At 42.4% G+C, this 23,699-nt stretch overlaps 1 protein-coding gene across 1 annotated transcript in view; it reads left to right on the top strand.

The window, feature by feature from the left end:
* Positions 1 to 23,699, top strand: part of ADAMTS17 (ADAM metallopeptidase with thrombospondin type 1 motif 17) — a gene marked incomplete at its 5' end in the record, with an annotated part of 173,454 nt that overhangs the window by 12,096 nt on the left and 137,659 nt on the right. Inside the window, one exon of the mRNA XM_080350967.1 lies at positions 13,912 to 14,084. Coding sequence (XP_080207093.1) covers positions 13,912 to 14,084 — 173 coding nt within the window. The remainder of the gene's footprint in view (positions 1 to 13,911; positions 14,085 to 23,699) is intronic.

Raw genomic sequence — 23,699 nt, 5'->3', positions numbered from 1 at the left:
AACCCTGAAAAGTTGCAGCTGTTTTGCACCCTTTTAATTTGGGTGGGTTTCCTTTGTTTGGTGTTAATAATAAACCAGCTGTTGATGTTATTATTTCCTTTAATTTTTCAAGAGAAAATAGCTAACTCTATTCACTGATTATATCCTGTCTTCTCCCATTTTTAAAGCCAAACAGTCAGATTGTCAGCTAGTATAAACTGATCCAGTTTTTGGCTTCTAAAAGTATAAATTCTATTGAATTTTATACTTTCCGGAAATCTGTCTGGGTGGGTTGCTTAGAGGGTATTTTTTACGAACTCTGCGAAATCTCTTTAGGTTTCAGTATGTGCCTATATATTCTGTTCCTTTTATTCCTCTCCTGCCTCATTACCTCTCCAATATTTCAGCCTCTGCCTTCTACGACTGGGCTGCAGTGGGTCAGGACATCTGTGCCGTCTTCTACTGCATTCTCAAAGGGACAAAATGGGAAACAGGACTGGAAGGTTTAATGGGTACAGGAGTGAGACCCACTGGTACAGGAACAGTGGTCAGGAACAAGTGCTGGTTTTGGACACAAAGGGACATGGCAGCAGCCAGAGGCACAACATTTTTCCTTGTTGGGAACAGTGGTGGAAGGTCTGAAGGAACTGACTGAAACAGGCAACCGTGAATTTAGTTTGCCTGTATCTCTTGGGTTTTGTGTTTCACCAAGCCTGTTCACCAGCAGAGATGACCTGTGCTTGCTCATAAGATTGCCTCCTAGCTGGCACTGCTTTTTGGTAAATCCTGTGGCCAGGAACTTTATTTGGTCAGGCGTGGAGTTGAAATCTTAGTAGTTCAGTAGGTTTATCATTCTCATGGGTTCAGACTAAGCCAGTCTTCTTTTTGATTGTCTGAATATAAGGTCTTGGTTCTGGTTAGAGTTACAGATCTCTTATGTCTCTTTTTAGAGGAATCACCAGAATTCAGAACCACTCTGATTTCCCAGCCAAGTATGTAGGTGCTGCAGCACTGTATTCATAGAAAATGCATTATAAAATTCTTACACTGTAAAATAAGACGGCCATTAGTTGAAAACTGAACTGAACTAAAATCAGTCCAGGAAATTTGCCTCCTCCTTCTGCCACTGAACCTTCTGACCTCCTGCCCAGGGCCAGGGTGCTGCGGGTCCCTAGCAGAACTGAGATTTCTTCCCTGAGAAGAGAGAAAGGAGACAGGGGAGGCACTGGGTAAATATACAGGATAAAAAATAGAAAGAGTGAGTGAGAACCAAGGTATCAGAACTGTGAAAATAAGACACTAAAAGGGGACACGAAAACATTTGTTCCCAGTAGCACCCACTGTTTCCTGAAGGCTTCTGGGGACCCACCACATGATGTTGTTCTCTGTTTTGTCCAAAAGGGAATGTGAAGAGATCCCAGAGTTGCTGGGACCCTTCCTGCAAGCTTTGTCCTCTTCACGTTGGCCCAGGGTGACTGAGAGGCAGGTCCTGAGCTTGGGAGACCTCATGGCATGGGCTGGGGGGACCCTTGGTCTGACATGATGTAATAACATAATGATTGCACTTAATTCTGTGTGTCAGCAAAATTAATTACATAGGATCATAGGATGTCCTGAGTTGGAAGGGACCCACAAGGATCATTGAGTCCAACTCCTGTCCCATATCTGCTGGTTTCTAATTCATAGGCAGCCTGAGGAACTAGAATTCTCTACTGCAAGCAAAATTGTTGAAGTTGTTCCTATTTGTTGGGCTAAGAGCACACATGAGCTGGTGGCCAGGCCCCATGGCCTGAGTGTGTGTCTGAGTTCTGAGACAGAGGGAGATTGATAGTCTGATGTAAAATTTATTTAAGGCAATGGATCTTGTGCTGTGACTGGATTTTTTTTTTCCCTACCTGGTGCTGATTAAGGGGCTGATCTAGGACTGGATTTGGGGAGAGCGTGAGCTTCTCTGACTCTCGTATGATACCAGGATAGTGTTAGTCCTTCCCTCAGCATCTAGGTGAGGAAAATCTGGGACTGTGCGATTCCCTGCCCCAGCATCACACAAGGGTTTGCAAAACAGCTGGGAACAGAATTCATAAGCTTTGGATGCTGGTTCTTTGACTGCAGGCTGGCTGTGCAAAAAAGGGAGCAAAGCACCCGGCTGCTGCACAGTGCAAACAGCACCGCTTCAAGTAGCCGTGTCATAAAATAATGGAATTGCTCATGGGTTTTGCCACTTAAAGGCAGACTCCTGAATGCTTTTCATTGTTGCGGGAAAGAAATGTAAGTCATGGCTGTTAATAGGCTTAGCACCTTAATGACCTAATTGACTCCTGTCTGGTTTGGATTAACTTTTGTGTGCAAGGAGTTTAGAAACAAAAAAATTAATCCTCTCTGTCACACAAAAGGTCCATTCCTAATGAAATTGTGTGAAAATGATGATCTAGGGGCATGCTTCCAGAGTCTCTCCTGGGAAAAGGCCTCTTTACTATGGCACCAACATTGGCAGAGTGAAGGACTCAGATTTGTACTAGAGGGTTTTTTTCACTGGCTTATGATTTGGCTCACCCAGGCTAAAACTTGGCAGGAAAGAATGGAGGTTGTAAATACTTAGGAATTATTCACATGCTAGACATTTAACATACATGTCCTGTATTGTGGAACAACATAGACAGAAAACTGCATGTTTGTGTAAACACAATATAAAACAAGTATTTTTTTCAAAGCTACAGAATTGCCATGCTTGAGTGTTTTCCAGTCCTTTGCTATTCTTGTGTTTTCTGAACAGACAAGAATGACTTCTAAAGAAATTTTCTTCTCAAAATTTTGTAATTCAGCAGTACCTGGGCTTCAAATTTGGCTTCAAATACAATACAAAGCATTAGATGCTGAGTTTTTAATGGTATTTATTGATCATGTCATAAGAATTCAAACAATTGATTCAATGGTGATGTAATGACTTGTGTGAGTGTTTGTAGGGGGAGGAGAAAAACATTTTAAGAAAGCAAAATGAACTTATTCAGAAGTGTCAGTGCTACTGAGGGGATAGAGAGCACAGGGTATTTATTTCACTTGTACCAGATTCCTGGGTGAAACACTTTCCTTGCAGACTCTAGCCATGGGAGAGGGAAACTGAGCTGAACAGATCCTAAAAGTCTGGTTTGATAAGTAGTTGTTAAAATCTCTAAAACAACTCCTTTAGTCTAAGTGGCACAACATGTCATACAGCACTCCAAATTATTTTTAGAGCTACAGGAGAACTTTGTGGGAGCTAAATTTCTCTTAGAATAATCTGCATAAGAGGATTAATCTGGCTGTAGTTGGGAGTGGGAGAGCACTTAGGGTCGTGCATGACTGGATCTTGAAGCCTTGAATCTGGAAGTGCCTCCTAATGGGTTAAAAAAAAAAAAATCCCAGGTCTGTGGGTTCAGGGCTGATGTTTTAATTCTTTTGTTTAAATTCTCCAGCAGCAAAGGGCTGATCCCATCACCATGGGCCAGGTGCTATTGTTAGTCATATGATATGTGTATATGTATTATTTTTATCACCTGTCATCCACCAGGAGAAAGAGTTCAAGTCAGAATGCACATTTCTGCTCAGGCATGAACATGAGCCCCTGTGAGGCAAACAGAAAACCTATTAAAAGGTTTCCAGGTGCATATGTGTGAGGGGGAAGGAAGGAAAGGTTGGGTTTCATTTTCTCTGAAGCATGGCGTCATTAGGAACATGGGAAATAGCTTCACACCAGTGATGTGAAACCCTTCTTTGGTTCTTGTCTCTAGACACTGGGCTGCATCTGGGGTACTAATCTGCCATCACAGTGTTCTGATCTTAAAGAAGTTGTTTGACAACTCTCTTGTCAAAGGTCCTGGACTAGCCTTTCTGGAGAGAGAATGGACTCATAGAGAGGTTTTTTGTAGGTATTAATACAAATAAGTAAGAATTTACCTACAGATGAGGCAGGTGGGGAGAGAAAGTGGTCTCTTTTAATGCATCATTTTTGCAGTGCCTTCTGATTCAGCCTAGATCCCCACAAATAGACTTCTTGATTTATTTGTGGGGATGAAAGGTTGCTGGAGGGCTGATATGTGGGTGCTGGAGGGCTGTTGTGTGTTTTGGCAGTATCTGTGATTCTCACTGACCCCTGACCATGTATGAAGAGCTCATGGCAGAGGGGAAATGATTAGACCAGAGATGACTACAGGGAGCTGTACCATCTCCTGTAGCTAAGAATGGGGGTAGAAAACACCTGAGATAAGGCTTCTTCCATTGCCCTGTCTCTCTGTGACCTTGTAATATATACAATAAAGTTGCTTCCACGTGACAATACACATCATACCCTCAGCTGCAGTAAATGGATATAGTTATATTAACTACAATAGTAGTTTAACTAATTTGCTAAGATCTGGTCACATATTTTGCATGTTTGCTAAGCCAAAGTCTTCAGATGGGAAAAATGTTTAATTTTTTCTTGGTGAGAGAAAATATCAATGTTTAAGACAGAATCAAGCTATGTTATGAAAGCACAGGGATCTCTTCTAACCATGTCATAAACCTTTCTGTTCTTTTGGAAGAGCTAAGTTCTGTTACAACTTTGACAAAGGTCTCCAGTGGTGTATTAAAGTCTCCTTACATAGAAGGGATTTGATATAAAGTACAGTCCAGAAGCATGAGAGAGAGCAGCTTGTCTTTGGAGGGAAGGTTGTTATTTCATGTTTATGATATAGACCTCATAAATCACTCTTAAATGCGGGTTTGCTTTAAACCCTTTTGTCAGTTTAAATGAACCACTTTTCATTTAATGCAGAAAAAAAAGCAGATAGTGAAAAAACAGGAAGGTCAACATTTTAATTCACAAAATAACTATGCGTTGCTTCTCTACTCAGTTACTTCTCAACCTGTTTTAACAATTGATCAAATCTGGTAATAATTTAAAGAAGCGCTAGCATGCAGGTATCGAATGCAGGGAATGCTTTCCCTGAACAGGTATAAATCCTACACACATGTTACTGCTACATTGGACTTCCCCATTTCTAATCATTGTCTCTTAGCTGCATTTTCTCTGTAGGTTTGACTTGGCCTGAAGTAGCAGTTGTTATGGCCAAAAAACATGTGCACTAAAAATAGAGAGATGTAATGCAACCTGTATTAGTCCATATTAGGAAGCATCTGTTGAAGAATTAAAGCAAGGATTTCAACAATGAGCTATACAGAAGATGTAACGTGATTAAGTGTTTGCAAGCACAGAATATTCCCTGTTCCTGAAATTCAGCACTTTGCCCATGGGAATGTGTCTCACTTGTGTGGATAAATCCCTTGGTTTCTCCAGGTCCCTGGTCTTCCGAACAGGGAGTCTGGATTTTCCCTGTAAGTGTGTGATTGTTTCCTTATGGCTGATAAACAGCAGCCTTTTAGAGCAGTTTACCTTTCAGAAGTGTCCTTTTCCATTGCATGTGGCAAGTGAAGTTTTATTGCCGGTCTGTTCTGGATGAAGACCTCAATGTGGATAATGTGGAGCAGGAGGGACTCCAGTTTCTTCTTCCTCTACTGTCAAGGTGCAAAAGAGACAATAAAAAAAAGACGACACGCAAATATGTGTAGCGTATGGATTTCTTCCCCTCCCAGAGCAGCTGCACGCAGAAGAGCTGTCCTGCTCCTTCACTTGGTTCCTAATAAAACTCAGTGCTAGTTTCCACTGGAACATAACGAAACCCAAACTGGCAGGTGGCAATAAACTAGGTTGTCTAGTGCATGCCATCCTTGTCTTGGGATTTTCACAGGTATTCCAGTGGTTGTTCTGGCTAGAAAGGCAGACAGGTGGCCCCAAGGAGACTAAGGCCCATCATGTACCTTTTAGGTGTCTTTGTTTTTTCTATATTGTCATAAAACATAGCACAGGGTTAGAGCCAAGAATTGGGGATTGGGACTTTGGCCTGAACTCCTAAGGTTGTTTGACCTTTGATTGTCAGCAGATCACTTGGGACCTTACTTACAAAAGCTACCGAGTGTTGTGCAGCTACATGTTTGTATGGCCAAGATGGGAACACTTTGGGGCAGGTTTTGCCACTATTGAAAAGCTCTAAGCTTTCTTTGAGGTAGTTTGTAATTACGAGTGATCAGTCATAGGTGTCCCAAAATGTGAACCTGAGACTGAAGGTGCAGAAAAATAGAGATCATTTAGACTATAACCTCTAACTCTCAAACATTTGCTTTGTTTGCAAATAAGGGCTACTAAGTCTGAGCTGGCAGTGGTACCGAGAGCCTTTGGATCTGAAAGTTGCTCTTTACACTGCCCATTTATTTCTTGGCTGATCTGTTCCCTGTGTAGTTTGACACATCTGTATACATTAGGGATTAAAAATAACTATTACACTACTTCTTACTTCAATTTGACCTGCTGAGCCAACACCATCATGGGAGATGAACCTATATTCTTTACCGGCTTTGGAAACCACCAGAAGTAGATTGGCTGGTTTCAAGGTGTGTGCCACCACTCTTAAGGTACAGGTGTCATGGTGAGGCCAGACCGCAGGTGGGGAGCCCCTGGTTTGGTGGCTCCCTGAGCTCTCCCAAGCCCAGCAGAAGCAACTGGAGTTCAGCTGCCAAAGCCCAGGATGAGTTGGGCAGGCTGGCAGTTGTAAAAACGTTCTTTGCGAACTAAGCACCTTCATTAAAGATTCATTAAAATAAAATAAACCTGGAGGCCAATGATGCCAGTTTTCAACTGCAGCCAAGCGTTTTGTAGTCTCTAAAGCTCTGAAGCAGATTAGAACTGTGCTTTGTGATTGGTCTCAGATCAGCGGAGTTTAAGCAGTTAAAACTGAGGAGTCTGAGTTCAGAGTCTTGTATCATTCCTTATCACTTGGACATAATTGTATTGGTGTTACAGGGTCTTCTCCCATGGCCCCAGGCAAGGTGAAACCTTTTTGTGTCTATCACAAAGAAAATAATTCAATTCTCATTCAGAGAATTTACAGCTAGTAATAGGGCAAATCAAATATAGGATGAGAAACTGAGGCACAGAGGCTAAGAGGGAGTGGCAGAGCAGGTATTTCCATTCCCACTTTAACAGTCTTACCATTAAGCTGTACTCACTGTCCCTGCTTTCTGTACCATTAAATTGCCTTCTCTGTCTCACCTATGTGAGTCCTTTTTTGTAGCTTGACGGAAAGCCTACAATGAAGGTGACCTTTAAAAAGAAGACGATCAGTGCACATAGTTGAGGAGCTGGCAGTCTTTGAAATCCTGCCGCCAAAGTGAACCAGTGAGTGGACAGAGAATCATAGTGCTAATCCTGCGGTGTCTCGCAGGCCTGCCATTTAAGACAAAGTTCTGATGTGTTATGTTGATGACCGAGTGTGTTTTGCAGGAGAATAAGTTTTTAACTATGTGTCCAAGCCACAGACTAACTTGGATAACAATCCTTGCAATAAAATCTCTGTGGTGTTTTGAGATGCAGGAAAGAGTTCATGACTTTGGTCTCAAGTTCTTGTTTGCTGCTGTGCCAGACAAATAGTCATGAACTTGTGATTTGGTATGAAAGTGGCCATGTGAAAAAATAAATAACACTTTTGGGAGGTGGATTAGGGAGCAATGGATCATTCTGCTATGCAGTGATTTTTACTACATTCTGCACGATTCTGTCTGCCATTCCAGTCAGAAAGAAATTGGAGGTACATAACCATTTTGTAGAACAAGGCTTTAAAAATGAGAAAACACTTCTCAGCCTGTAGTCGGGTGTGATTTGAATGAGCAAGCATTTTTAATCCCTGAGCTTCAGGCTACCCACTGGCAGCAGCTGGTGGTGGTAAATCTGAAATCCCAAGCTTTTGATGGGAGTGTAAAAGTCCAGTGCACAGGGACGATTTTGTGCAGTGTCCTGAGAGAGGTGAAGGGGGCTACATGTTCCCGTGGCTGGAAACAGGTTGGGAAGTTCTGGATGTGGCAGCAGCTCCAATAGTGTCTGTTGTTCTTAGTTTCTTTTTTCAATCCTTGCTTGTGTCTGCTCTGAGAAGAACCTCTCTGTTGTATGGATGAAAGCTGCAGCTGCAAGGTAACCAATGCACAGAGCTGTGGATGTAAAGCACACAGGAGGCAGTGAAGGGTTGTTTCTGGTGTGTCCATTAATTTTGAACTGGACTTTTTTATGTGCCTCTGGTGATCTTGCAGCTCTGAGCTGTCCTGTGATCTCTGGTTGCTCCTTTAGCTCAGGTTGTGTTAGCATATGTCCTCATCCTGGAAGTCTCAGAGCTCTAAACCTGTTCGAATTTGTCTTGCAACTTCTAACCATGAGCAACTTGATCCCCAGGCTGAGCAAACGAGGCTGCTGACCTGTATGGTTTGTGGGCATCCGCTGTGTTGGTGCTGTCTGTGCAGTCAGTCTTTTGAAAGATGGTGTTCAATAAACAGTTTGGAAGGAGCTCTGCTGTCAGATCCAAACATGAGTAAACTGATTTAACCATAGCATGTTTCTCTTGATGTGTTTTTAAATAATAAGCACTCTCCATGTTTCAACCCACCATCCCTTGATCTTAATTTAAACTAAGAAGGAAGCCTGCCTGTATTCTGTTCAGGTTTTGCTTTTGCTCTCATCCTGGAATGTAGATGCTGCTGGTTAACTTCCACTTGCTGTTTTGCTTCCTTCCTGGTCTCTGCCTTACACCTCGCCTTTTTGATTTGACATGAAATCAAGCCATTAAAATAGATTTGATTTATTTTTCTTTTTAATTAGTGCAGTTTTTAGATTAAGTAGCAATGATTTTCTAGATTAAACAGCAATGGGTAAGAGATATTGCTACAGTAATCTGATTGTTCAAACACAGAACCGTTAGCCTTTTGAGAGGCATTTGTATCTTACATCTAGTACCACAGTAACTTTGTGGGATCTTGTCCCTCTAATAATGCAGCAAACTAGCCCTTCATATGGTTGACATATGGTTTCAGGTTAACTAGTAAGCATACACCTCAAGAAATTCTGTTCTTTAATTTCCAGGCTTGGTTTGTGTGCAGAATCTCCTTTGTCTTTTGCTTTGCAGAGGTGATGATTTTTATTTTTAATTGAAACTGATGAAACCCACCTGATGGGAATGCCAGTGAAAGATTCTCTAGAAACTCCTGGGGCACAGGGAAAACTAATGTTGGCTGTTTGCCCCAATTGCATCCTCCCTCCTTTTTTTCAAGATGCTGAGGTAACAGTATAAAGGAAAATAGAGTCAGTGCTCTATGTGAGGGTATATAGAGATGTTAAAGGGGTCATGGGTGAAGTTAGCAAAGGGCTTCTGAGGAGGAACCAGAGAGGATTTTTAAGGCAGCAATAGAACAGAGCTTCTAGGGAGAAATCTGGCCTTGCATAAAGGATTCAGCAATATTAATTTTATTTGTGGCTTTCATTGAACTACATCCAAGAACTTTCAGTAGATTTAACTAGAATGAGGTAGCTAAAGTTACAAAGGGAAAGATTAGGGAGGAAAAAAAGTGGAGGGCTAAAGAAGAAGAGGTTGCTTTTCGGATGAGTCTGGGAAATACTGTTGGAAGGGAAGGGAGGAGGAGCAGGAAGGGACTCTGCAGTTACAGCAAGAATGTGCCAAAAAGCAGACAGTGCTAGACGGGGCTTTTGGTGTGTAATAGGAAAAGGTCATTTGGGGCGGTTGCTTTGGAATTGTACATCTGTTGAGCTGCCATAAAAAGCACTGAACATCAAGAGTTTTCTACTGAGGCTTCAGAAGAGCTCTGTTGTGCTTCTGATGGCAGCACGGACTGTATTTTTTTGCCATTGTCAGGAAGATTGCAAAGACTGCTGGACTGCAGAATGTGATGTGAGGATCTGTGGGTGTACCAGCCTTCTCCTGTCACCTAATAGTCCTAAATTTTGTGGAATTTTTGGCCAGGTAGACTGTGTAACACACTGGTAAAAGAGTAATGTCCCTTGCACCTAGTCACCCCCAGCATATACGTGCTGTGTTGTAGACTGACTGTTTCAGCTCGTATTTCACATGAAATTGTCTGACCTCTTAAGCGGGGAACACCTGACTCCTAAAATAGCGTGCAGTTTGGTTATGTATGTTCCCCACAATGTAAACTCTTATGACAGGCTCCTGCCCATGTTTTATGGCCTCTCATGCCTTCACACTAACACTTAACATCTGCACCACAAAATTTGTAACATCAGTTTGTTCAAATAAAGAATCCACCAAGCATTTAATCCTTGTTTTAATGGCCGATGTTTATTTTAGTTTGGAGTTTCATGCACTCGTGGAGGGATTCTCTGCCCATAGTCCATAAATCACATGAGGCAGGAGTGAGACTTCTCTGTGCTGGCTTGTTTCTGAAGTGAGGCTCTAGAAATGGGGGCGGTTTTTGATACCTCCATAAAGTTGACTCACCTCAGGTGTGAGCTGCAGATGCGGTTAATGAGGATTTTTGCTGATGGTTTTGGATCTTTTTCTCTGCTTCGTCAAATGTCTATGATACGGGATGTGTGTATTTCTTCTGTTCTGCTTGCGATGGTTCATCCATGTAAATGACTAGTTTTGTATTTTCTCTATGTGCTTGATTATGCTGGAAAATTGTGTGTGTGGTAGGTAGGAAGGTGCAAATAGAGACCACCCTAAGTATCCCTCTGCAAGGACAAAAAGAATAAAGTAGAGTTACCCTGTAGAGGAGCTACCAACATAAAAAGGGAAAGGAGAAGAAAGGAGGAGGAGGAGGACTCATGACACTTGTGTTCAGGTAGTTTGCGTTGCTCTCCCTTCTGTTGTGTTTCACTGGTGACCACCTGAGCTCTTTGTAGGCTCCCTTGAGTCCATTACATGTTGCCTGTTTAGAGTGCTCGGTAAGTTTACACTTGGAGAATGTGAGGGAGAGGATGAGAGCAGTGAGGTCACTTTGGCCGTGTTTCTAGGCAGGCCTGTGGGGTGGTGGTTTTCCACACACAACCTCTCATCCCCACCACCCAGTGGAAAGCAGCCAGTCCACAGCTTCACATAAAGCTTATGGAGGGATGGGAGTCAGAGGCTTCGTGTGAACCAAGACTACCCAGCAATTTGCCAGGAGTCCCTTTACACTGCTGCTCTCCAGAAATCACACCTTTTAGAGTTTTGTACAGCTGCCTTCTGCAAAGAGGCACTGAGTGGAATGGGCAAAGCCTCGCCAGGTCCTTCATCTGCCTCCGGAGCAGGGACCACACCAGGCAATCTTATGGCAAGTGAGCCTCTTCTCCACAAAGTGCAAGGTACAGTCTGGCATAGTGGGTGACTCCTCTGACACAAGCGGCTTCTTTTCTACCAAAACTGAGATTTTTTTGAAGTGAAAACCCAGAGTACACTGAATTTATTTTCTTCTACTTAAACCTGTTTACACAGCTCATTCAATGCCAGACCCAGACTTCTCTGATTCAGGCCTAGCCCCCCAATAAAAGCAATTCCTCTATAGGTAGGAGACTGCTACCAACTGGAATCTTTTAATTTATTAGGGAATTACCCAAATAGGAATTTGTTGGGCAAGTGCTGTAACTTGCAGGGAGGTTCTGATTGCTAGCAGCAAGACCCAAAAGATCCATGTTCTTTCTGAAATAATTTGCCTTCACTTCCTTTTTCTCTGATTTTCTTTTTTTTTTCCCCCCTGGTATTTAAATAATAACCTTGAAAGCACAGCAGCTAAAGATGGATGGCTGTGCGGAGGGAGGGATGGGTGGATGAATGGAATAAAGTGAATAAACAAACAAACATGCGAGCTTTTTCACAAACGTTTGAAGTCACTTCCATTTCATAGTTGGCAAATCGAAGGTGCATTCATCTTTCCTTCTTTCTGCCGTAGTCTCTCCATTTTATTTTATTGCCTTTCCACAGCACTTAAAAGCATACAGATGTGGTCTGAGGCAGCTTTGTCATGATTGTGCACTTTTTTGTAGCTGTCCTGAAGTCCTTGTGAAAACAAGCCTTGAAATTTGGTTATTTTCATCTCTGCTGCTGGTGCTTACCTTCCATTATTTATGAGCACCCCAGGTTTTCATTTTTTGCTTGTCCATAGGCCCCTGTCTGTCTTTTTAGACCCAGGGGCGGATAGTTCCAAAATCTTTTTTTAAAGATTCAAATCGAATTTCATGGTTGTTTTCTCAGTTTAGAATATGTACCCAGTGTTGACAGTTGATGCCTTGGGCAGAAAAGGGTGTGCAGAGCCATACTGGATGACTGCTGGACTACTCAGAACGGGGATATGGGATGGACATGTGCAAATGTGCATATTGACAAGACAGAAAATGTGGGAATGAGCAGAAGGCAGGGACTCCATTTCAGGTGGGCTTTGGGGCCTTAGAGCTGGTAGAGTTTATCACCCTGAGTTGAATGCAAGAGAGTTGGTCAGGGAAAACTGATGATCTGGATGAGTGTATTTATCAGCCTGGGAAAGAAGGGCAATTCAAGCTGAATTATGTTAAAGGAGCTGGTAGACAGCTGTGGAAAAACAGGATCAGTGAACACTAACTCAGATCTGCCTGCTGCAGAACAGTGCTTTGCTAAGACAGGGTCTCAGGTTAATTCTATAGAAAATTAAAAAGGGATTCTCTGCTCTGGGAAATGCTCATGTGTAATGTGACATAAGAGGTAACTGTGATCATCCATTATGGTCTGTCCCATGTCACTTTAGCACTGAATGTTGTGCTTATGCTGTTTCAAGGCCTATTGTGTATTCTGTTCCCTTTTTCATGGGAAGAAATGGGCATTAATACCAGTGTCAGTATCTTAGTGTCAGTATATTGTAGGCTGAGCAGTAGGCAGATGTAATTTCAGTGAACCTTGGCCGTTCGTTTCTTATTGCAAAATAAATTTGTTTTAATGACTTAATTTGCTTTGCTTTTATTTTACAATTGAAAACATAAATATATATTTTTGTGACTGCAAAGAAGTGAGTAGATTCAGTTTCAGATCCGAACTTAATTTCTCCTTTGTTCATGTGTCAGCTGCTTTGCACATCTGCCTTTGAGCTGTGAAACACGTTTCACCTTTCAGTTTAGCAGAGTACAAATTAGTCTCTTAGTTTGGAGTAAGGGAGGTTTAATGTGTGTGGTTTAATTTTTGTGTTAATCCTAGCCGAATGCTGTTTCATTTTGTAGTCCTCAGAATGGGTCCTTTCCACAGGTTCTTGTAACTTGGGTTCATTAAGGATCAGCTGGTCGAGGGAGTCCCCTGCTTTTGCTCTACATACCACAGTAACGAGGCATGTGAGCTCTGCACGTAGGTGGCCGGTGACTGCAGCTGCTGGTGCTGGTGCTCATGCCAACAGCAATAAATGAGCAAAGAAAGCTTGAGAAGGTCTTATCTAGCCTGACCTTCTGGGTTTTGTCCAGAGACTTCTGCAGTTGGCCAGTAATGCATGTTCCAAAACAATCTGACTTAATTTTAAAAAGTTGAGGCTCTATCTTGTGTTCTGTTACATTGCCCTAGTAATGCTGGTAGCAATTAAAAATGCAACCGATGGAAATACTGACTCCAGGAATATCTTACAGCTTCTCTGGCTAAGGAGAACCTGCAGACTCTAGAGTGTATGCTGTATCCCAAAGGACAGTCTTCAATCCTAAAGTTTTCTTGAGCAGATTTTTTTTAGTTGGCACTTGTTCCATTATAATGGGATGTTATGCTTTTCACAAGCAGGACTTACAATTTCTCAAATTTTTGCAAGAGCATGACTTCTCTGTTTGAATTGCAGCTAATCCTTTACTGTTCTGGACTTCTCTTTTCCCTTTCATATTTGGATGTAATCTGGTGGTCTCATAGAGATCTGCACACAGAGGTACAGATGTACTTGCAATGGAACCTCTTGGTTGCTTCTTTTAATCAGAAAAGGACACTTTAATAAAGGTCAAAAATCTGAATTTGCACAAGAATATTTGCTTCAAGGAGTATAAATGTTTTATTATGATCTTCCAGCCTTAATAAGTATTTTGACTTGTAGAAAAGAAGAGACACAAGAAAATGAAATCAACCAGTGACTGGAGGGAGAGACGAAACGCCATCCGACTGACCAATGAGTACACAGTAGAAACTCTGGTGGTGGCAGATGCTGATATGGTCCAATACCACGGTGCAGAGGCTGCCCAGAGATTCATCCTCACAGTTATGAATATGGTAAGTGGGCACTTTACTTTTAAAAGAAGAAGCAAGAGTAAACAGATCATATCCAGGGTAGGTTAAAGCTGGATTCCTTGGCAGCAGAACTCGGTAGTTGTTTTGACCTTGAGGTATTAGGAAGGGTTTTGGTTTTTTGTTATGTGCCTCTTCTCTCCCATCTGTGTGATTCCCTGTTTTCGCCCAAGGACATCACAATATAAAACTTTTTTTAAACTGAAAATTTGCAAGTTTTCAGTTAGGACATAATTGTTTAGGAGTTGTATTTTCCCACCATGGTTTTTGTACTGCTGTGGTTTACCTTAGAAGAGAGGATCCCAGAGTGGATAGATTGTCTTGTCTGACATGATGTCTTTTTTAAAAGATATTTTCTAGCGGGTAGTCAAAGTGTTATTGAAACTGGCAGTTATATTGATTTCCAGCAGAAAACCTGGATTTAAGTCAGTTAGAAACACTTTTGATCTCTGATTTTTCCATAATGAAAATGGTTGCTGTAGAAAACATGGCAAACTTCTCACCAAACTGCCCCTGATCCCATTCTCTTTACCCCAGGACCTCTTGTGCTATGTGAAGTGGGGCTGATCCTACCTCTGAATAGTTGATGGAGGTGGGCTTTAGAAGCATTCTAGAAATTCTGCAGAGAATCTGCCAGGTTTGCCTTTTGAAATTGCAAGTTTGTATGAGGTGTGTGTGTTCATTTGTTAGCTGTTCTAGCAGCTAAGCCTTCTGTCTCTGTTGATAAGGGAACACAAAGCCTCCCACCATGAGTGCTCGCTTACTCACTTGTTGGCAGTCCTAATAAAGAGATAATGGCTAAATTGTGTGTGGACGCTGGAGACTCTGGTCAGAGCTGGCAGGGGTCCTTCCAGAAGTACTTGCACAAGGAAGTTTTGGAGGAAGTTTGTGTTCCTGTGCCCATGCTATTGTAACATCCAGGAAGAGTTCATTCTCCTGACTACTGCTCCATTGTTGTTCATGAGCAGCAAATGGGCTTGCAAAAAAAAAAAATAACAGTTCTTAATAGTAATTGACTGGTCATGCCTCCCGGTGGAGAGCTGAGTGATGGATGCTCAGTCTGTAATCCGGCTACGGGACAACAGCTTTTGAAGAGCTCTTGTATTCCTTTATCAAGCACTGGGGTGAGGGAGCCCTCCTGTAGTGAAATGCTTTGCTGATTAAGCAGGGAGTTTGTTTAACTAGTCTTTTCCACTAACAAGAGGCTTTTCTGTGTCTGTCTACCTTTTACTTGCCTTCTGGCATGCTGTGGCAAGAGTCACTTAATAGGGCTTTATTGTGTCTGTACATCTATTTGGATGGGTTTGTAGGAAATGTCGTCTTGCAACAAATCTGTTTGTGCCACCATCATTTCAGAGTCTACTTACTGGCTTTCTTGCAGTTGAGGATGTGTTTGCTGGGGGTACAAGAACCTTCTTCTTCTCAAAGCCATGGTTCTGTGCCTTTACATTCACATACCAGATCTGCAGTGAGCAGGCAGAACGTAAGTTCAGCTCTGAACAAACCTGCTTCTCGAGTCATTTTTTTGATCTAACAAAAATGCATATTCACATGTAGAGTATGTGTCAAGGCTGAGTTTCTTCCTTATGTCAGATGCTTGGGACCTCTAGAGGGGTGATGGATGTGTTTGGTATTTTTTTTTTTCAGTGGCAGCCCAGGTGTCCTCCTAAAATCTGTTCTGCACTGATTCATCAGTGAGATAATAAAAATCTGCCATTGTGCCCAACAGTTCTGCTGGGGCTGGGACAGGGTGTTATGGCTGTGAGAGTTCTTAAAACATGTGTCTAATCATCTGTCTTGATGATCCATGTACCAAAAGGTGAATTATTTCAGAGTAGCCACTAGTGCATCTCTGCGTTGTGTAGCTTTTTCAGCCTGTGAAGATTGGTAGGGTTAAGTACACTGACAAACCAAGTCCTTAACAGAAGATGGACATGACCACTGTTGTCTGTCTAGGCTGAGGGGCACTGCAGAAGATCTCAGTAGCATCAGCTTGCCAGGTGTGAATATATATGTATGGAGAGGTACTGATAGATAAGGTTGCGTTCTATACACCCGTTTATTATGCAAACATTGAAGCTTAGTTTCCAATGGATTTAGCTGATGGAGTTTTAAGCTAGATTCTGATGCTGTAGTGTGAGCTCACCTCTTTATTAGACACTAGAGAGTGCACATGGAAGAGGAGTCTTGGCTGAGGAACACATTTATCTGACATCTCCTAAGGTGCAAAGTCCAGCTGAAATGCTTCCCACTGTTAAGTCATTACTCCTACAGGCTCACCCATGCGATTTTTCTGATGTCTGATGGGATCTGAATTTGTGTTTCAACTTTTCAGCCTTCACAGGAGCACTGACAGAGTGTCTCTCCTTTGTTTGGCCACCTACATTCCCAGACTTGTAGGAATGTAGTGTCTTTCAGGCATCTACCTCCCTGAGGAAACTGGTTGAGTGGCTGGCAAGATCGGAAGATACTGAGGAAAAATAATAGGCAAACACATAGGTATCATTGCATAGATCCTTCATTCTGAGGCTATAAAAGGGAATTTTAACATTCCATTTGCCATAATGGAAGCTGATTTTCATCCTAGCAAAAGAGGCTGAAGAATAATTCAGAAAATGTATAATATTTCAGGAAGAGAGATAAGGTAGCTTTGTGGTTTAGGCAGGCCTTAGCTGAACCTCGCTCAGCCACACTCTTTGGGCAGTGCCTGAAGCAGGCACGATCAATCTTTGTGTGGCAGTTTCTCATCTGTAAAACTTTGATATGAGGAACAGCACAGCCCCAGCTCCTTAGGGCAACATCTGTTACATCCTTCTCTGGTGCAGGGTCAGTTGTGCTCCACGTAACCACACCAATGAGTGTCTCCTGCCCGCTGGGGATCTTTTTCTCCTGCCTCAATGTGACCGCTGTCAGCGTCCTGTGAGTCTTAGCTGGGGGACAGGATTTGCCCCGTGAAATTAGGCAGTGCTTATTCAGCTCCACTGCAGGATGGCGGGCTGCCTCTAAAAGAAACCAGAATGTTAATTTTGGCTTGAATGCTTGCATTTAAGCAAATAGAACATTACTGGTCAGGGCTATATTAACTTAACTCCTCTCTGTAAGCTATTACGTTTACTGTCAAACCACAAAACAAGCATTAAGAGGTCTTATTAATGCATTTTATATTTATAGACATTTTAAATAAAGTGATCTGCCTTAAAGTATTTAATGTTTATTTGTGTTACAAGAATTTTTGAAGGGAAAAAAAAAAGTCGGCATTCCAAAATACTGTTTTATTGCTCCTTTGGTAAATGAGAATCTTGGGGGGAAGAAAACCAAACCACCACCCTTCTCTAGAATAACATCTAAGAAACACAGCAAACCCCTTTTGCAACCCAGAAATAACAGGTAGTACTTCATATAGCAAATGTTGTATTTTTAACAATATTCTCAAGTTCTGACTGTCCCTCTGAGAAGATAATAGATTCACATTAAAGGTACTTTTTTTTTTCTTCATGTCATTTTAGAGGTGCAGGCTCTTCCATTTACTAAACTAATATTTGAAGTTTTAAGACAGATTTTTCTAAGATCACAGAAGAATTTCCCTCTAAGGGACTCGGTAATGTATGAGTAGGAACAAGCATGGCTCCAGGGCTTCGAGTTGACATTTTGTAAATGACCACCTTGAAAATTAAATCTTTTCTTGTTTCTGGCAAGGTATTTTATTCAGCATGATTTTCCTAATGGGAGATATCTGATGGCTTTGTGATAATGTTAAATAAGCTGATAAAGAAGTTGTCAAATGTTACCACGTACATGCGGCAGCCTCAGTGAGGCAGTGAGTTCATGGGCCTGCTGAATATCAGGACGTGGACAGAGAGGGACATTAGAAGAATTATAGAAATGCAAAACCAGTTACTTAAACATAGGTGCCAATTTACTTTTCTAAGTTAAACTCCCTTGTTATTGAGCTTTGCACAGTGTTGCAGTGTTTGCATTTCAGTTCTTGCCTCTTCTTTGCATCCTTTGGCTTGAGGACATTGCCCGTTTGTGCCTTTCTTCAGTAGCCACCAGCGTTTAGAAGTTCCTCTGAATTCCAAACCGACATCCCTTTGTGGTAAAACACACTTATTTTGCTCACCCTTTCTGTTAGTCTTAATCTGGCAGCTATAATTCATTATTGCATTTCATCCGTGTCGAGGCTGTTTGGATGGATGTTCTGTTTCTTATGAAGTCCCGTGTTGTTCTTGTGACACTTCATGGCTTCATCTAAACTGAACTTCAGATTTCTCAGCCAGCAACTGGAAGACAGTGCATTGGCCTTCTCTTTGCCTCTCCCCTGCGTTTCTGTGTATCTGCTTACAACATCTGCCATTTTTGGGCTTGGTTCACATCACAAGCAGGTTCTGAAGCATGAGGCATGCGCTGCTTTCTTGCAGGAATTTTATGCTTTTGTTTCATAAAACCATAGAATCATAGAACTGTTTTGGTTGGAAAAGACCTTTAAGATCATTGAGTCCAACCGTTAACCTAGCACTGCCAAGTCCACCTCTTACACCACCTCCTCTTGTGTTTTCTTTTCATCTGAGTGAAATGGTCAGCAAGGCAAAAAGGAAATTCTCTGTCCTCATAGACAGGCAAACTGCACTGACCGCTGTTGTGGCTGGTCTTTGTGACTTATGCCTTCAGCTTCCCGGAGAAAACTCTGATTCAAATGATTCCGAAGCACATGATGAATGAGGTATGAGACCCTTTGGAAAGTTCTGTCCGTGGCCATAGTGTTTTGAACAATGAGGTTTCATAGTGACTGGTTTCAGCTAGTACCTGAACAGCAAGTTGTGAATGCTGGCTCCCCGTGAGAGTGCAGAGCTTACTTTGAAAACCAACTACTCAGACTGACCCTCTGAGCGTTTGGAGACAAAGATGTCTGAATTTCCAACACACAAGATAGTAATTTAAAAGCTGCTTTCTGTGGTTTGAAAACCTAAAAAAAAAAAGAATTTTATTTTTTTTCTCCTTCTCCCCTAAGTGCATTTTTTGGAATAAATTACAACTGTGGCTTTGTTTTGAGCTAGTCTTTCTGTGAGAGAATACAACACGCAGGAGTAAGTTACTGTAATATGTGTTAGTTCTCCTGCAGCTGTTGCTAAGCCATGCGATTAGCATGCAGCAAGCAGTAACTTGAAGTTAGTCATCTTTTGGATGTCATTAAGTGGGAACATTTTTATGTTTTTCTTTAGGAATAATACTGGTTTGCTCTCTGAAGCTTTATTTTACACTCTGCAGATCATTTTTCATTTTGGATTTCCCCCCTGAGAATTTTTTTCTTCTATGTTGAAGGAGCAGATAAAATCATTTTTATCGTGCATGCATTGATGGATTTATATCTCTGTGCTCTTGAGGGCTGGTACATAAGGGCTCCAGAGCTGCCACTGATAATCGGCTCCCTTACTGTGATCTGGAATTTTCATGATGGGAACAGGGATGTAAAGGAAAAGGATATTTGATCACTGTCTACTGATTTCTTTTTGCTCCAGCAGCCCAAGGAGAAAGAGTTATGTCAACTGTATCTTATAAAGAGCCATGAACATGTTCTCTTTCATAATGTTTAATGGGATAATATGAAAACTTGGCTTTAGGTGGGTGTTAGAAATACTTTAGCACTTTTCAAAACAAGTGAAAGACAGCCTCAGTAACCTGACTAATGCTTCTGCTGTCCAAATGTCATCCAGCAGCCGAGGCAATGGGGAGGCTCTTGCTTGAGTGCAACACTTAGGGAAGAAAGAAGAAAAAAAGTCAATTTACCCTCAGGGTTGCTGTTCTGAACTTCAAAACATCTGAAACACACACATCTCCCTCCCACCATCCACCTGCAGAGGAAACTCTCGAGAATTAAAAAAAAATTAAACTAATGTAGTTTAGTTCCTCTTTTAGCCCAATTCCTTATGTCTAGGTTGTGCTTTGTGCATGCTGGGGCAGGCCTAGAGAGCTCATGGCAAAGCTGCATTTATTCTGTCCCTTCCATGTCGAAGCTATCATGAGAAAGAAAGGCAGGAGGAATGCAAACAGGAGGAGAAGGATGGTTCAGACTTCAAGACTTTGTTTTCTCTAGAACATTCTGTGCAGTAAAGCTCTGTTGGGGAAAGGTAGATGAAGGAGGGGGATGCTGGAGATGGGCTTTATTCTTTTTCTTGGTTTTCTGTACTTCCCCTTCCATTGTTCTGTCAGTTTTATATGACTTTACCATACCTCTTTCTGTTTCCAAAGCTCACTCTTTACTTTTGATGACTCCTCACAGAATGGAAGTCAATACAGTGTAGAAGTTCACCTGCAACAGGGCAACCAGTGACCATGACCATGCTTTCAGTCACCTTGACAACTTTCACATCCCTTCCCTTCAGCCCAGTGACCTAGAACCTCCACTGCTCTTCTCTGACACTGTGGTGATGTCCTGAAAAATTAACCTTTGCATTCTGTTCCACGGCAGCGTGTTAGTGGGTTTCATGCAGCTAACACACTCCCAGCTGCCTTATTTTATTAAAAAGCTCTAAAATACCCTAAATATTTTTACTTTTCCCTTGTTGGAAGTGGTCACAGCAGCCTCAAGGGTGTGATACAGTTGCAGGCTTGAGGGAAGGTGGCCCAGAGCATTGCAAATGGGAGGGAGGTGTCTGTGAGTCTGTCTATCTGTGGATGCACACTGTCTGCACAGCAGGAGATCTTGAGCACCTCTGCACTGGGAAATCCCATTCCTCCTGCCCTGCTCCCAGTTATCTCGGCCACCTCCCTGGGCACCATTAGCTCACAAGTTGGACATGGCGTCTGAACATCTTTGACACAGGGTCCGTGGATGGTGGTTTACTGGTAGGCTGGGTGAGAAGGGCAGAAGGTGGTCACAGCCATGATGGAATCTGATTCCTAGCAGGAAAGATCTATGAATTTGAATTATTTTATTTAAAAGACGCCCAGATTTCATGATAATGCTTCCTTTAGGCACAACCTACCTTGCACGGCCTGGTTTAACAGTGGCTGTGTAAAATGGCTGTGAATAACCTGTGCTGAACTCTGTCTTGTATTTTTTCAAGTAATTTAGTATCTGGTTTTCTTCTCACTGGGATTCCTTCTACCCTTAACCACTGTGATTTGAAGCAGTTTGGATTTTAGTTTAGGAGGATAGTGTGTATTGGGCGCAGCTGGCTGAGGGGAGCTGGGGATGCTCTCTGAGGAGAGACCTGGCGCTGCCCCGCGCTGGACACAGCCGGTTCCAGCCGGTTCTGGTGGCTCCTCAGTGGCCGCACCACAGCACACTGCGGAGCCCATCAGCAAAGCAACTGGCGCCTCTGTGACAACAGATTCCAAAAAGGACAAAAGGCTGCATAGGCAGTGTGAGGGAAAATCCGTGTGAGCACCCCCAGAGCAGGAGGAGGACGAGGTGCTCCAGGGGCCGGAGCAGAGGTTGCCCTGCAGCCATGGAGACACCGTGGTGGGGCAGGTGGGTAAATGTGATATTTTGACAGTGTCCTGCAGCTCTGGAACTGGACCATCTTAAGTCACAGTGCTAATTAATACCTTTTTTCAGCTGAACTTATTATGATCATACTTTAAATTCTAAGAAACAGTGTGGAGTTGTGTGAAACAAACAAAGGATTACTCTTCTTCTGGCAACTGGCTATTAATTGCTGAGAAAAAAATTTAAAACTTCACTACAAAATTATTTACCTCAACATGTGGGTATTGTTAGCTATCATACTTTCTAACCTTTTCCCAGTAATAAATCAGATACCTAGAGATTCATCCTTGTAGTTAAACAACCCGTAAACATGGCCGGAAGATGCACTTTTGTTTGCCCCACATCTTCCAAATTCTGTACACTGTCTATCCTAAACCATCTGGAGAAACACTTCTTGCTAACAAACTTGGGTTTGTTTCTCAGTAATAATCAGCATCCTGTCACTACCAGAGTCCCGTAGCCCAGCGCTGCGCTGTCAGACAAGTTACAGAATGTTTATCTGTACACACATTAAAGTACCAATTGCAGCACAAAGGAGCCAGTCTGGCTGCACTGAAGCAAGTGTCTCCTTTTTAATCCAGCCAGAGCTCCTGGACTGAAAGGTCTGGTTCAGTCTGAGGCAGTCGGAGCGGGGGATGGACACAGGTAGCTGGGGCAGATCTCTGACGAGAAAGGGTCTGTCTCTTCTCTAGCCAGGTTGTCTCTGAATGCTTTAGTTGTGCTGCTTGTACCAGTCAAGCTTATTTAGCAGAGGGAAAGGTTGTTGTTCGTACTAGGCAACACAAACTATCATCAATCTGGGGCTTCTTTGGGCTCCATTTAAGAAAATGAGCAAACAAGCTTGAATAAACAAGCAAATTAAAGCTTCTTTTGCATGCCTGCTGTCTTTTTGGTTTAGAATCCATTTGCTGCTACCGTTGGCTAGGTTGAGCTCTTCTGAGCTCACTGATGGATGCAAATAAAGTGCAGTTGAAGTTATTGTTAGGACAGAGAGCACAAGTGAAGAGGAAGAAGGGCTGACAGCCTTCAAAATGACAAGCTAAACTCTGGTTCTTGCTATGCGAGTTTTGCCAGTGAGAACCACCTTTTGAAGTCGGTGATGTTTGGACCTCTCTGTGCTGGCTCTGGAGGCAGCTTGTCTGCTCTGATGGAAGGGCAAGGACCACTATCTGTTAGGCGTAGTGATAAGAACGTGTCCGCTGTACTGTCATTTTATGAGCAGAAACTTTATGGGACGGCCAGAACTAGCAGTGAGCTGGGGAAATCAAAGGCGTCCATCACCGGCAGATGTTTGTTAGCCTCTGTAGTGGTCTGTGAGAGACTGACTTGATCAGCATGATACCCCATTGACCTTCCCTGCTGAATGTCCAGGTCTCTTTTTGCACACAGGTCAACTGTCAGAGCCCTTCTCTGCAAGTGTCAAGTTTATCCCCTCAGGTCTATAGTGAGAGGCTGTAATGACTCCGCCAACACACCCCTGAGCTAAGCAAATAGTATGAGCGCTTGTATGCATTTGTATAGCAGCCACAGGGAAGATAAATGGCTTATTGTGCTCATACTGAAGGTCAGTGGGTCAAATACTGAGTAGCGTCTGTCTTGCAATCTGCGCCTAAATTATAGGAAACATTTATGTGTGTGCTTAAGTCCAACCCCAAACACTGAAGAGCTTTAAGAACGCTCTTACACTGAGCACATTCCTGAGTATTTGCACAAATAGGAAAAATACCAAGCGTTGAAAACATAATATCCAAAATGTGTTCGTGTCTGGGGTTTGTTGTAGGAGGTTAACTGAGCCTGTGATATTCCCAGTCAAATGAGATGTGAGTAAGGAATATAGCTTACCTGAGGCCAAATCCTGCCTCCCATTAGTCAAGAGTCTTTCTTCAGTGGTCTTGGTTTTATTTTTTTGACTGAATAGGGAATACACTACTCATCCAAATGTTATTATGCAGTATTTTACACCTTCTTAAAAGAAACCCCTCCCTCACCTTTTTAATATAATTCAGTTAAAGCATTTGTACACAGAGAAATGAGTGGAATAAAATTCTGGCATCAATTAAGATCTTATGTTCTAACGTATAAAAATGAGGTGAAGTATCTGAGCTGGAATG

The sequence above is a fragment of the Nesoenas mayeri genome (genome assembly GCF_963082525.1).
Source record: "Nesoenas mayeri genome assembly, chromosome: 11".
NCBI classification, from domain to species: domain Eukaryota; kingdom Metazoa; phylum Chordata; class Aves; order Columbiformes; family Columbidae; genus Nesoenas; species Nesoenas mayeri.
This window is presented reverse-complemented; position numbering and strand designations above follow the sequence as displayed.